General features: G+C 38.0%; 1 protein-coding gene across 28 annotated transcripts in view; it reads left to right on the plus strand.

Moving 5' to 3' along the window:
* PDE1C (phosphodiesterase 1C) overlaps positions 1–15,551 on the plus strand; it is a 255,121-nt gene that overhangs the window by 175,252 nt on the left and 64,318 nt on the right. For 27 of the 28 annotated variants that reach the window (XR_007630066.1, XR_007630065.1, XM_050325235.1 and 24 more), the window contains 4 exons: positions 2,997–3,117; positions 4,259–4,434; positions 8,626–8,922; positions 12,265–12,339. Coding sequence is in view for 26 of the 28 variants with exons in the window: in XM_050325235.1 (XP_050181192.1) it covers positions 2,997–3,117; positions 4,259–4,434; positions 8,626–8,922; positions 12,265–12,339 (669 nt within the window). In the remaining 2 variants the exon portion in view is untranslated. Of the gene's footprint in view, positions 1–2,996; positions 3,118–4,258; positions 4,435–8,625; positions 8,923–12,264; positions 12,340–15,551 lie in introns of those variants that run through there. The other variant, XM_050325243.1, reaches the window with a different exon arrangement.

A 15,551-nucleotide genomic window follows, 5' to 3' on the forward strand; every position in this document is an offset into this window, starting at 1 on the left:
TGAAATAAAATTTTGATTTTGGTTCTGTCAAGAACAGAGACTAGAAATCCTGCTCTGGTAGCTCGACTTGTTTGTAGTTACTGGTTTGTTGCTGCAAGGTCATTGTAGATGCAACAACAGTGGACACACGTTTTCATTATCAAAAATTTACACAAATGCAGACTGAAGATTTTGGCAATATGGCCTTTTTACATGAAATTAAGGAATCTAACAGAAAAAAAATTCCTCAAAAGAAAGAATGTGTCCCTCATGTTGCTTCAGTTTATGAAAAAATTGTTCGGAGTGTAGACTGATAAGTAAAGAAACCTGAATATCAATTAATGAACTTTATTTTGAAAACTTATTAATGTTAATGACCAATTTACCATCCTTTTTCTTATTCAGTAGAAGGAGTATGGCAAATATTTTTGTACCATATTGAAGATGGGAGAGATTTGTGTCCAGAAGTCAAGCTGCTTGTCAAAGTGAGGGAGAGAAACAAATTGCAAAGAGAACCAGACCAAGACTTTCATATTTCCCAAAAAGAATACCAGGAGTTTCTCTGGCTTAAACTCTAGGAGGCTAGTTTCACTGAAGATCAGCCTTTGTTGTCATTGTCCTCTTTTGTGGCTGATAAATGTAGCAGCATGCCTTTATTTTTGTCCTTTGATTGGCGAAAAAGAAAGTTACAACTTCAGAAAACATTGGATAAAGGCTGATGAGTGCATGCTGCAGTTTGGTGTGTTGTTGTGGTTTTTGTTGTTGGTGGTTGTTGTTGTTTTATGTTGGCCTTTAGGGAATCTGTCCTCTAACCAGTTGATGTTTGCAGGTGGAATGAATGAACACTAGTCATATGCCTGGAATTCACCCTCAGCATGCATCATTAATTGGTAAAATCATCTTAGTCACTAGGGTACAGAAATTTTTATCATGTTCATTCTATTGAAGAAGAAAAAGAATGATAAAATGGTCATTAGCATTAATAGGTTTAAAGCTCAGGTTCATTATTTGATATTCAGGGTTTTAATTAGCAAATTAAATCAGCATATTTAAATTTTATTAGAATTCCCATTTTAACAAAGCACAGTTGAAAAACTTATTCATGTTGTAGGGAATAGAGGAAAAAATTTCACTTATCAAAGAAAAGTTCTCCTAAGTATTTGAGTTTGTTTACCTGTAGTCCCTTGTGCCACCTCTGCTTATCTTTGATGATGAGATGCAAGACTTCTTGCAGGGAAAACTTGTTTCTTAAACACAACTAGATTGTGTTTGTGTGCAACTGATGAGTATCTCAGGAAACAAATCCCAACACCTTGCTGCTGAAGTTAAAGATTTATTCATGCATCTGGTATCAGAGATTTACATGTCTTAGGGTTGTTAGTGGTGATGGAGCAAATGGCAGTGGTATTGCTGAGCAGAATGACAAAGTACCATGGCTTGGGTTTCTTTGGTCACCAAGAGGTAAATAAGTTTTTGAAGGGGAATAGAGATGTGTAGAGACAGACATACAAATATATGTAAATCAAGTTCTTATTATCCTTAGGATTCCTGTGGCACACTTAACACTGTTCTCAGTCAGTAAAATTTCCAATGCTTAAAAAAATTGTATAAAGTTTGCCAGGATTATCTGAGTTGTCATCTAGCATACAATTTCCTGTTTAGGCTTTATGCTACATACATTTCTGATTAACTACTGGAGAGTTCTTTTTTTCCTGAATTTGAATAGATAAGACTGACTCAGTGTGTTATGGAGGCACAGGATTCAGATTTTTGGATATGACCAAATGTGTATTTTCTCCAGATTTACAGAACATTACTTGAGGGTAACATTTTTAATTTGACCAGGCATGAAAATACACTTAATAATCCATCCTTTTAGAAATTTAGCAAAAATCAGGGAAGGCACATGGAACTAGAAGGATGCTCAACTGCTTTGCACTTGGGATGTGGATCAAAGCATCTGTGAATTCAGGTGCCTGAACCATGTGGTCTCTTATGCTTTTGTTGTTCTGATATCACCTAGAATCACCAGTGCTGTAGAAACATGTAATGATCAAGTCAGAGAAATTACAATATTATTAAGGAATAATTAATACTTGATAATTAACAAATCTCTGAAAACTGGATTTGTAGGGATTTGTAACAGTAATAATGTTAAAAAAAAAATCTGGCAACAGTAATTGTAACCTGGATCCCGGTGTGCCTTATGAGAGATTACAGGCATCATTGTTTTCTTGGCTATCTGCAACACTAAGAAATTTGCTAACTGAAGTGGTAAAGGAATTTAGGGAGATATGTAAGGTACTGTAAGCTCCTCACTCTCACATTTAGTCCTTGCAAATTGGATTTTACTTCATCTCATGAGCTTATGGCCACAGTGCCCTTCAGTCTGCTCTCCCAACATTCAGATCAGAGCCATATTCATCTCTGTCAAGCTGTATGATGAGTTAGAAATTATTTGGCTCTTTATTTTTTCCTTTACTTATCTCAAAAAATGTGGGGAAAGCATCTAAATCAGTTTTATTATCAACAAGAAAAGGCTGGCCAGGCACTGAGGAGAGAGTATTCAGAGTAACCTGAATGCTGATGTGCAGTAAGGGACATTTCTGTGTAACTCCAAACCAACAAAACTTACTGGTATTATTACTGTTATATTTATTTTCTGCCTTTAAAGGATTCTTCTTTGAAACTGGGTTTTATCCAAATTGCTAGAAATTTGACTTCAATATCACATTACTCCTCATATAAAACAAGTCTTCATGAATCTTTTGATGATGTGATTTGCCACAGTTTCTTTCCAGTATTTAAGTAGGTATGTATTATTGCATGCTGTATGCAGGCTCTTGGGCCAGGGATTAATATATAACTCAGTTTCCTCTTTTTAGTATTTGCCTATCTCTCTTTCAAGTATAATTTTTTTACACTGTCATCTACAGTGTGGTTGTCTGTATTCACTGAAGTATAGACTGCATAAATCCTCCTCTTGCCTGCCTCTCTCTCCTTGTGTTTCTGCTCAGGTTTCATTGATTTCATTGTGGAACCCACTTTTACTGTGCTGACCGACATGGCAGAGAAGATTGTGACTCCACTCATCAATGAAGCTTCCCACTCTGACATGTCCGGATTCAGGCGATCCAGGTGAATAACCTTGCACCCTCCTCTTCACTCTGCACATGCTGCTATTGCACTCAACTCCCCTGTTTTCCTCCCCTACAGTATATGTTTTCCACGTGGCTTAAAGACCCATATCCACATTGCCAACACTACAGCTCACCTTGTGAGGTGGCTTCATGCCCAGGGGAGGGCAAAGAGGGAGGGTGGCATTAACCTGAGTCACGGCTCCAAAGGTAGTGAGCACAAATGGTTGTAGCCATGCAATCAGGCGCATTTCAGTGCTCTCTCAGTCACTAACGTCAGAGAGAAGGTAGAGTCATTGGGAGGCCTTCATTTCTTCATATCTAGAAATATAGATGGGATTGAAACAAAAATGATGACTAGAAAGTATAAGCACACTCTTGTGACAGTATTGTTATGCAAATGTGAGAAGAACCACCAGAATCCACCTGGAGTTCAGGTATAGGAAATCTTGGCCCATTCAACCTGTATTATGGAGATACTGACCTTTAAGTAGTGGGTATTCAAATGCTTCATGGCTAGTGCTCCCTAAAGTACGACTACCCTCAGGATTACCTCTCCCAGGTGACTTCTTTACTCTTGGGTGAACAAAGAGCAAGCACTTGTATCTTTCTTTGTCGGTAACCTTGTTGCCTTTATTAAAATGTGCACAATGAAGCATCCATTCTTGAAAGACAACTGTAGGATCTGTAACCTAAACGAGTGCCTGATTTCAGCCTCAGTTGAGGTCACCAAGCCCTAGACAGAGGTGGACCTCCTTAGCCTTAGAGGCTCCCATTAGTGAATTTTAGAAGACTCCTCCTTTGACATATTTTATTTCTAGAATTGTCTGACTCTCCAATAATATTTAGGGAGTGGAGATGTACAACAAGAGTAGTGACATCCCTTTGACTGATTCTATTTCTTAATGACTATGGATACCAAAAAATAGTCAGAGAAAAGCTGCCTTTTATTTCTAACACTGGCTTGGTTGTGCTCTTTGCTTTAACATTGGTTGGCCTAGGGTGGGACAGGAGAGAAGGGACTCAAACTTAGTTTTTCCTGGGTGACTCTGTTATCCGACTTACAGCTGTTATTTCTTCATAGTTGTATTCAAGTGTACAGGATACTGATTTCTTCTGTGTTTTGTGATATTGTGCCCCAGCCTAAATAACATTAGTCCCTCCGAAGTTAAAAGATCAAGTGTCAAGAGCACTGGGTCCGAAGGAAGTGCCTCACTTAACTGCTCCATACTCACTGTGGACTTCAAATGTTTTAAAGCCACCTGGACTGAGGTGGTGCAGCAGAACAGGGAGAAATGGAAAGCACAAGCCACCAAAGGTAACAGCCAAACTTCTTAGTGAAAGAATTTAAATTCTTTTGACCTCTTCTTCTTCAAGCTCTTCTTCAATCAGATTATTCTCCAAGTAAGCACTATTAGTTTGAGAGAATCTGCTTTTTTGAATTCAACAACTCAGACTGAATTCAGAAGAATAGGAATATTTTGACTCATCTGTGCCTTATACTTGCCTTGAGAGTACCTTAGATACTCTTCTTAAGAGTACTTTATACTCTTCTTAAGGGTGTCTTATACACTTCTTAAGAATACCTTATATTTCTTATATAAGTGTACATAATGAAGAGGATGCGGACAAAAGGAGGGAAAAAAATTGTAAGAGAGTTCCCCTAAAGCCACGAATCAGACTCAGGGTGGTGCAAAAATAGCTGGAGCAGTATCTGTAGATATAGGTTATCAATACTTCGTTGTTAAGGTTGAAAGAGGCATGAATAATATTTCAGAGGAGAAGGATAGAATATTCTGAATTCATAACTGGTTTCATATTTCTGGTGATAACTTGGAAAATTAATTGGAAACTATGCTGCAAATGCTTGTTATGTCATCAATCTGGGAAGAACTGTAAATATTTCAGAAGAATATGAGCGTTGTGTTGGTTAAATGTTGACCAGGGTTCAATACTCTAATGCAATTGAAAAAAAATTTCCAACATCCCCCCACCACTGAAAAAAACCCCAAACACGACCCAACCCAAACACACACACTAAAAAAAAAAAAAAAACCCAACAGACTTTGCTGAGACTCCTCTGGCATTCTTCCCATCTTTCCAGCAGTAACAAGGCCCTCAAAGCTCTGCTGTGTCTAGGTTTTGGCCACTGCTGTTCAGGAAACATATAGAGCAGTTGTAGACAATGCAGAGTACAGCAATGCAAATTATGATAACTTCTTTGTAGGTGAGAAGGTGTATAGTTGAAAGCATTTTTTTGAAGACTACTTCAGCTGCAAAATAAGGGAACTATTTTTTATTCAAATACCCTGGGCTGTTAAGAGGAGAAAAAATATCAGGTTATTATAAACATTATTATAATGTCTAATACGTTAGACATTAGCAACTCTCTATTATTAGAGTTCTTTCCTAAATAATGACAGCCAGCTTTTGAGAACAACGTAGTTATAACTGCCTCTTACCTCCAGGGGCTGGATGATTGCCCAGAGTCTCCTTGAGCCCTCAGGTGATTTTGCAACCAAAAAAGGAGGAATGTTTCACCTTTTTTTTTTTGTTTATGAAACTGGGATGCAATTTATTCTGTGATTTAAATGGTTATTACTCAAACCCTATTTTAATGAAGTTGGTTTATTTCATGTAAATGGAAACAGTTTGATTTTAATGTTTCGATGTGTGTTTAGCAGTACAAATATACAATTTTTTTTAATCCCGGAAGAGTTATATAAACAGATGGCTCAGCATACCTTTCTGTGTTCTTGGACTCTAGAGTACTTTCATCAGTATCTTTGCTCAGCTGCTGTCTTGCTCCTGACTTGTACCAATTTTCTGCACACTAGTCCATCTGCCTTGGCTGTCTTAGTCTTATGCAGTAAGGCCTGCCACACAGCAGGGACTGAAATTGCTAACCATTTCCAAACCATTGTCAAGATGCCAATAAAAACTGTTACTATCAGGAGAATACAACATTAACTATTAGTTGACAGCAAATAGCAATTGGGGATCAGAAGGGAAGGAATCTATTAGTGTTACTTTTGTAGCTAATATTATTATTAAATTATTTGTACAATACTTTATTCCTGTTGGTAATGGCATTGTTCCTAGAAGCCTCAGTGAGCAGCTTTTATCCTAAATGTGGTATTTATAGAAAATTTTTCATACATTGTAGGCAAAATAAGTGGGTTTATTACTGATCTTTTTTTGCTTAAAAGATCATCATTAAATAGCTACAAAATAGAGAACTGAATACATAAACACCCTGATGTGCAAAGCACCATTTAGATAAAATATTTTCTAACACTGCTTTTGACAGGAGGCACTCATCCCATGGTATTGTAGCATGCCCAAGTCTCCTGAGATAAATTTATCTCTTGTGGCTCAGGTGCAAAATGCAGCTTTTTTTTTCTGATCCTCAAATGAGAGGAATCCTTCTGTATGCAATGGGACCCTGAGATTAGCTCAGTTGGTTAGAGCATGGTGTTGATAACACCAAGGTCATGAGTTTGATCTCTGTACAGCCCATTCACTGAAGAGCTGGACTTGATGATCCCTGTGGGTCTCTTCCAACTCAGAATATTCTGTGAAATCTGTGAGACTCCAGAAAAAATATCAACATATATAGCCTAGCTATCTATGGAAGCTAACACAGATTTCAGGAATGATTAATGGAGTGAAGGGGACTAGTTGAATTATGGTTTTGTGTGAACCATAATTTATTAATTTAAAAATTAGTTTATGTAGCTACTGACAAAGAAATGCAGATTGGCATTTCTTATAAGGACAGTTCAGGGCGCGGCACTGTCACCGCCGAGGCCCAGGTTCGATTCCCGGTCAGGGACACTCCCGGGCTGATGGAGCTCGTTAGCCCTGTAAGGCAACCCATCTACGTCCTGAGGACCTTGCTGCCACCGCCCAAGCTCGCTTGGCCCCGGCAGATGAACCTTAGGATTAAAGGGTGGGCTCAGTTCCACGCACACTGTGTCTCACCTAAAAAATCCAATGCGCAGGCTGGAAGGTGTAAAGACCTTCCCCGGATCTTCGCTCGCGAAGACTGGCCATTATTATTATAAGGACAGTTTTCCACTTTTGTACCCCATTGGTACATTTTTCTTTAAACTGGTTCTGATTCACTCATATGAAGTATTTGACAATGTAATTTTTGCATACTGGCCAAGATCCTGTTCCTGTGAGGAACAAAACATCTTCCTTATACATGTCACGAATACTTCCCTAGGACTGTGGTAGACTTTACTCAGCATTTCTTAGGATCTGCTTCTCTGTTTGTCAGCTTATATAGTCTCTCAGAAAAAAAGAGATACATCTGTGTATTCTTATCACAATTAAAATCACTGCTTGATGGAGTCATAAGGAGTAGGCCTGAATATTGTCAACCCAATAATAGGTTGGTTAAATCTCTGTGCTAGACTCAGTGTAGATACAGGTGTGATCCGAAGCTGCATAAGCTCACAGGTTCCAAATTGAGTGTGTGCTGAGCTACTCAGCTGCTTTTGCAAATTAAGTCTGTATTGGTCATGCAAAAGGGGAAGAAGATTATGGAGCCTATGCCCAGAGTTTGTGCACACCCAGTCAGGTTTATTAGTTTGAGGGCTGTCTCGAGGGACTGTGGTTGTGTTCTGCTTTTCAGTGGGATGCAGGAAGCCACACAAAGCCCTTGCGGCTGAGTCTGTTGGGGAGTGCTGCACTTGACCTGGGCTAGAAACAGGTTATAGTGGTCTCTATAACCTGGAGCAAAAGTAATATGCAACCTGTCTTACAAGTAAATGTTACGTAAGTACTTAATGTTTGGATGAAAACAAGAATAGTGTCTTTAATGAAGGAAAATGGTTTCTTTGTGATTTTTTTTTTAATCGACTGACATTATTTTGAGATGCTGCTGTTGTTCAACACTCATCTTTTGAATTTATACCTTTGTATATTTGTGACTGACTGTAAAACTTTTGGGGATGGCACAACAAGTATTAGTAGCAGGAAAGGATGGAGCCATAAAGAAAGGATAACTCTAAGTGGAAGGAAAGAGATAAAGAAGATGGCATTGGAAGCAACCTGGAACAAGAGGGAGAAAAAGTAGATATCAAAGAACCAAGACTTTATCTGCTTAGAGTTACCTGGTAGAATGTGAGACTAAATGCTGTTTTACTCCTGTGTGTCAAAAATGAAAATAGCCTTGACACCCCTAGAGCCTTCAGTAGCTAATATCTCTTTTTGCCTTTTAAGAATTTTGTGGAACCACCTTTTCAAAGGTGAACTTTATATGGTAAAAAAAGGACATGCCCATAATACTCACTTAGGCCAGCCTGGGATATTATTTTCAGAATACTTTGTTAAATTTCCTCCTGTGCTCTTTTTCTGTCTTCTAGTCGTTACCTACATTTTTTTGAGTAAAAGCTGTTTGCGTGTGAAATACTGAAGTAGATTTAGATGTGAGTTGTCAAATTGACTGATAGTTGTGATTTCTTTCCTTGGTTTGCTTCTCTCTTTGCTGAGGATGCAGAAGAAAAAGCTAAGAAAGAAGCAGAGGAAAATGCCTATCAGGGAACAGATGAAAAGGAAAGAGATGAAAAGGATGAGAAGCCAGCTGAAGATGCCACAGCAACAAATACAGAGAACAGCAAAGAACCAAATCTTGGGGAAAGCAAAAACACAGATTCCAGTAAAAATTCTGTAAATGAGACTCAGCAAAGGAGCATGAACAAACACAAAGCCTCTCAAGGGAAAAACACACCTAGGACAGATAAGGGAATGGACTCTCATCACACAGTGGGAGAAGAGAAACCTCATGTCCAAAATGGTGAGTTCTCTCCTTTCACTGAAACATAAATCCAGCCCTAAAACCAGTATCTCGCCTTACTGATGGGGGAACGTGATGTTCTGGGCCCACAGTCTCTTCCTGTATGTAGGAATAGTCACTTGCATATGTAAATCAGAAACTGTATGTTAACTTCTGAGTAGTGTTTTTTGTATAGAAGATGGCATTCATCATACCTGCCTGGGCACTTTAAGAGGAAAGGAAAAAATATTTATCTCATGGAAATGAAGCATCCTGTTATGATACACAGTCTTGAACGCTGAAACAAATACTCTTGTTTCAATGAATGTTGTTGCTTTGGTGGAGAAGAGAACAGAGGAGAATCCAAAATTGGCTTATAAACTCATTTTGAAGCCAATTAAAGGCATCTTTGATTTGAGTCTCAGATATAAATATGTTTTCAGACAGAGGATTTTTCTCTTCTATTTTTTTTTTTTTTAGGATTCATTTTATCTATCCTTTTGCTCATTTTTATTTAATAAGGATAGTCACAAGCCTTCAGTTTTGGGGGTGGTGGGGGTGGTGTTGACAGAAATTTTATTCCAGTGTTTTTAACTTGCTGTAGAACTGAGTTTAAAATACAGAATCTCATTCTGCACTCAAAAAAGGTGGAAAAAAATGTTTGAAAACTCCATTAAACATTTAAAAAACTTATTATACCCAGGAGAACACATCAGTTATCTCTACGTTGTTTCATTCCCTGGAGAGGTTCTGCTCCCTGAAGCTGATATCAAAAAATGGCAGTACAGCCACATATGACTTTTCACAAACTTGGCTAGTATCAGGCAGTGCAAAATTAGCAAAAAAGTCACTTAGAAGATTTGTCTTAGAAAAAGACTGAGTAAGCATATAGGCTTTGAAAGTCCCAGGTTTAAGCAGTGAGTTTAGATGGCAGGAGATGCTGAAATTCTGTTTAAAGCATTCCTGATATTATTTTCATGGTTGCTGGCCCTTCCCATTAATTCCTTCATCATTAGGGTTTTTCTAGATTGGAAGGAACTGTGGGAATCAGAGCTGTCATTCTCTTTTATGATTTTCTTCAGTGTTACATGGGTGAATAGGAATGGGCCCCCCAGGAAATCAAAAATGTTAGGGACATATGAAATCCCAGTTGGACTTCATCGGATATTCATTTTGAAATCCTTTGTTTTACGTGCTTCTAACAATATGGGGATTAAGTGTGCTCTAGTGATTTTCATAGTACCATTTTCAGCAATGTTTCTCTGCTGCAGGTATCAAAAGTGCTTTGAAAGGAATTATAGTGATTTCTGAAAACTAGTATCTTCCTCAGGAAAAGAAATTCTGCTCCTTAATTTATGGAATTATGTACCTTTAGGAGGTACAATCACTGCAGAGTCTTTGGAGACTCATGAAATCTTAACATTTGTATCTCTGGATTCATCACAGCTTCCCTTATGTTAATATCTCATCATAATGTATTTAACGCATTATCGCTCTGCTTCTTTAATCCCTTTCAGAAAGATCATTCTGATCATCATTCTGCTCTGCTGCTGGCACTATGGCAGGGTAGATATTATAATACTCAAAAGTCTCCTGTTCATAATATTCAGTGAAAGTTCAGAAAATGTGTGTCAGGTGAGTTTAAAGTCTCTCTGTCACACTGCCTGTGTGATTCCCTGAGAGACTGAACTGTGAAATAATGTGTGTGTAGACGTGCAGCATCTTTTCCTGCACACACCTAAGGTCAAGCAACTTCTTTATGCAATGGTCAAAACCCATTATTATCTCATAATTACCATCATCTGTATGGTGGTGGAGGAAATGCAAGAAGACTTTAGTGCTTTGCTAGGTACATTTTTGTCAAACAGACACCTCAACCCTGTGTGGATCTGCTCATATCTCTCTGTTCAAGTACCCCAAGTTAGTGTCAGTGTGATCAGCTGAGGAGGGTGCTGTTTGTCCTGTATCTTGCTTTTGTTTTTCTCTCATACGCACAGTGAGTTTAGGAAGAAAAACATGGAAAGGTTTGAATAAAAGATGAACAGAACATGTCTTTTTTCTGTCTTGTTAAATATTTTGAGATTTGAAAACCATTCTTCTTTTCTACTATGGTGGATCTTAATTGGAGAGAGAGATTGATCCACTACCATCCAAGAATAGCAAACATGTCAGTGGTTAGGGCACATTGTGGAAGAGGGAGACCATGCTTCTTTTCAATTTTTCTTTTTTTTTGGAGCTGTTCCAAAAATAAAGATCCACTGCCCATGAGTATTTTGAAGGCAAGTCAGATCCTCTTTAATATGTAATACCTTTAATCTTGATCCAAAGACTGGGAAGTACCAAAATAGGAATAGAAATAGAATAAGTATCACTTTAATACAGGGCTGTAGCATGCCTTATGTTTACAAATTTCTGAAGTGAGACTTTTACAGCTTTTTGTGTTAAGGTGTGTGTTTCAAATTCACAGCCATTACTCCATGAGGAAGGAACAAACTGCCTGCTCCCATCTCAGCAGGCTGGTGTTGTTTCACTGGATATCTGAAGGAAGGACACCTTCTTTGCTGCTGTTTGTACACTGCAACTGAAATAGCTTTGTTCTGCTACAGCTCTACCTTTAAGTTATTTTTTATTTGATCTTGCATTCCATTCAGCATTCTTATTCAATGAAGGGGTGGTCTGGGAAGGTCTGATATGCTCTGCTATATGGCTAATAGAGGACAGAAAATAAGAATGACTGGTTAACTTTCCTGGCTTCATAAAATACACCCCAGCTCAGGCTGCCATTTTAATTCTGCATCAACCATTGCTGTACCAAAAGCCTTGATTTTCTGGTTTGCTACAGAGACTCTAAAGCCAATTATCAATGCTAGGATGATTGTTCCCTGATACAGTCATCAAAGGACCAACCCAAATGAATGTGTGGATAAAGGAATCTGGTAAGAAAAAGCAAGACGAAATTACATAGGCCTATTTAGGATATCTAAGGTGGTTCTTTAAAACAGAAACTTATGATGAAGTCTTGCAGGGTCTTAGTCCCTTAAAAGCATAAATGTTTCAGAGTCCTGATTTTGAAATGCAGTTTATACTCAGGTTTTTAGTGGCCTGCATACAATCAGAGGAATTAAGAGTTTGCATGTGCACTTTAAAAGGTTTTAGTAATTAGAATACATTAAACGTATAGTGTAAAGTTTGCTTTTCCGTAGGAGATGGATAAATTTTTTTGGTGCTTTATTCCTTTTGAATTCAGACTTTTTCTCCTAAGGAACATCTCCTTTGGATGGTCCCATTTGACTGAGTTATAGGCATTAATAAACTGCAATCTGCATTAAAATCCTTATAGTGTTTCTTATTGTTTCTTTCTAGGTGAAATAAAGGAAGACAGTAAGTTGGACAAAAGGGATAAGTCCAGTGTTGGAGATAAATCAAAGAAAACAGATGGTAAGGACAACATTTTATTGCATTTTTGTCATCCATTTTTATGTGCAATCTATTGGCTCCTAAATATCTGTAGTTTATTCTAAAACCAAAAAAAAAATGTGTGGTAAACAGAAACAGACTTAAGGTCATTAGATTTGAAAAAAAGCCGTTGGGGCATTCTGAGGGGAAATCATTCCTTTCACATAATGCCTAGCACCATTTAGTTGAGCTGGTAAGCCTTATCCATCAATTTTTGTGCAGTGCCTGAAAGAAAAATCCTGGATTATTAGAGTTGCATAGTAGGAAATGCGGATTTGTGAGATTCTATCCTTCTGACTTTCTTTGGGCTGTATTCTGCTGTCTGTAAGGACAGGCTGCATTTGAGATGAAGAAAACAGAGCTAAGAAAAATACTGCACAAGATGTCCCTGTTTTACATAATCACATGTTATACTACACCAATACAAACACAAATCTTTCTTGACTTAGTTGTCTGAAAGGGAATTTGCCCAGTATTGTCAAACCAGTGGTGTGAGAAGCAAGCAGCATTGAACACATCCTCTGTTGAAAAGGGAAGTGATGAAACATGATTGAGCTGAAGCAATCCCAAGCCATAGGATGACCTCATGGGAATAATTTCAAATGAGTCTGAACCTAGTGTAGAGATTCACAGACATTTTTAGCAGCCTCAGCAAATTCGAAAAATAACTCTAAATTCTGTGGTTTGTTTACTCTTACGCACTTCCTCACCTGTGTACCACAGGGCTCTGAGATAGTATGTGAATCCATGTTGCTTAAGGCAATTGCTGAAGTATTAGGTAGCAAACTAAATGGAAACAAGTTTTCTAGCATTTTCTGTGTATGTCTCAGTGAAATTCGCTGAAACAGAGCTATTCCTAAATGTAAATAATACAGTTGTCAAGAAAGACAACTTCATTGTAAGTACTGCAGTTTAGTATGATACCGTGTTTTCTTTTATTGCTTCTTTTTAAGAAAATATTTAAATTCCTATTGCTCTAGCAAATGTGGTAAATAAGAAGAAAATATTTTACCTCAGTTAAAAATGTAGAAAATTTCATCTAGAAGCATGTATTAATTTCAGACATAAAAATGTACTTTTTCTTAAGAGGCTCCTTAGTAGCAATTGTTTAGAAGAATTCAGTTATTTTGTTAAGAGGTTACATTACTTACATAGTTGAGTTAAATGCCTGTCAGGGAAACAGTCTTGAACAAGTACCATTTACAATTCTTACTGTGGTCATGCAGAAATTAAACACAAATACTCAAATAACATGATACTCTTCAGATGTTCATGAGTATGTGCAGCTCTGTATGTAACTATCAAGACCCCAGCAGAATGACTGTTCTCCCTGCTCCGGTGGGTGATGGCTGAGCAACAGCTGTACTGGAAGGTTGCAGCCCTTGCAGGACCATGTGAATGCAGAAACATTGTGGCTTTTTTATGAGTATTCAGGAGCACCATCCCAGCCAAGAGAGTAGACCTGTGAGTCCCTAACTTTGAGGACAAGGTTACATTTGAAGGCCTTCACTGTCAAGGTCTTAGAAAGATTAGGAGCACCTCTTTAGTTGGGCTGGCGGACCAAAAAGTGAACATTTCATGTGGACTTGAAGATCAAGGGTGTGAATTTGGTTCCTTGCAAGTTGTTCATCTTTGTTTGGTGTTATTTGTACTTGTTATTTGTTATTTATTCTCCTGTAAGAGAAAGTTCTGCTCATCTCTTTAGGGAAAAGACTAATACCATGGGACCAGTTGAATACAGTGAATAAGCAACTGTAATTATGCTAGTCCATTACAAGGACAACTTGTAAGCAGAATGTTTTTCATTCAGACACTGTAGAGGCAGATTATAACTAATTATCTCATTGATAAAAGTCAGGAGAAAAATTGTGAATTATGCACCTAAGAAAATAAAGCACGTAGCACTTATGTTTTGCCAAATACTGCACGACCTGTTCTGTCCATTACTCACTCCAGAGCAAATCACCTTACCAGCTATGTGAAGCATGTGGAAAAAGACACATGATCCATGGATAATACATAGCTGTTTACAGGCTACTGAAATGTTTACCTGAAAATATGTTTTCTCTTGTGCCAGTGCATGGTCTTTCACATACCACATGCTGGAAAAAAAGATGGAGTGAGTGAGTTAAAAAGATTGAGATTATGGCTATAATGTACTCACCACATGTAGTTTGCTGGTGAGTGAAACTCAGCCTAGACTTTTTCAAGGTCAAGGGTACTTGGGTTTTACAACCTCTGTTCTGTTCTTGGGTTTTCCAACCTCTATTCAGTATGTAGCTTGGAGGGTATTTTTATTAAACAGGTGCCTGTGTGTGTAGATTTACCACGAGGGCTTAAGCTTGCTCACCACTACCCATTAGCATCAGTTGAAGCCCTGAACCCAATGAATGTCAGTCTGCTACCCTGTCCTGTGATGCAGGCATACTGCATCCAGAGAAGAAAGTTCAAAATGTATTTTGAATAAATCTTTGCAGGATCTGTATCCAAGTTGCTTTTTTAAATTTAATTTAAATATTCAAAGGAAGTTATTGTAATATCTTCTTATAAGAATACATACATGCCAAAGTGATTCTAATATGTTTGCCCTTTTACTACATGAGGAACCTAGTGACCAGGGACACATTAAAAAACATCTCATATTGTCACAAAGACGTTGAAACTGCACATCTACACTGTAGTCACAGGTGTGAAATGTAGCTCCTGTGTCAATTACCTTGAAGCTACCCAAAAATACTTCCAGTGCCTCCAGGAACAGCAATTAAGCTTGCTGAGACAGCAGCAAACTATGAATCTAGCCAGAGCTTTGTACACCTATCCATACCAAAGCCAGCTATTTTAAACCTAGCTTGTGAATGGCTATGTAAGCTGCAGTCACGTCTTGCATTTCAGACTTACCTGCTTCAAAATCCTGTGCAAGTCTCTTGAAGATAGATTAGTCTCCTCATGCTAAGCTGATCTTCGTATTATTGCCTTTTTTTTACTGTGGGAGATATTGCTTCTTACTCAGTACTGCCCTTCTTTTCTGTTCCAAGAAAAGAAATGTGCGGCTGTCATTTCCCACATAAAGACACAACCCTATCACAGACATCATCAGCACAAGTAGTTCATCAAAAGTTTCCTGTGGAATAGAACACTAATAAACCATTTTGGAAAACCTAATTTTCCCATGTGAAACTGTAAGCAGTCACATG

This window comes from Myiozetetes cayanensis, unplaced genomic scaffold (assembly GCF_022539395.1).
Source record: "Myiozetetes cayanensis isolate MyiCay16 unplaced genomic scaffold, myiCay2020 scf1, whole genome shotgun sequence".
Classification (NCBI taxonomy): domain Eukaryota; kingdom Metazoa; phylum Chordata; class Aves; order Passeriformes; family Tyrannidae; genus Myiozetetes; species Myiozetetes cayanensis.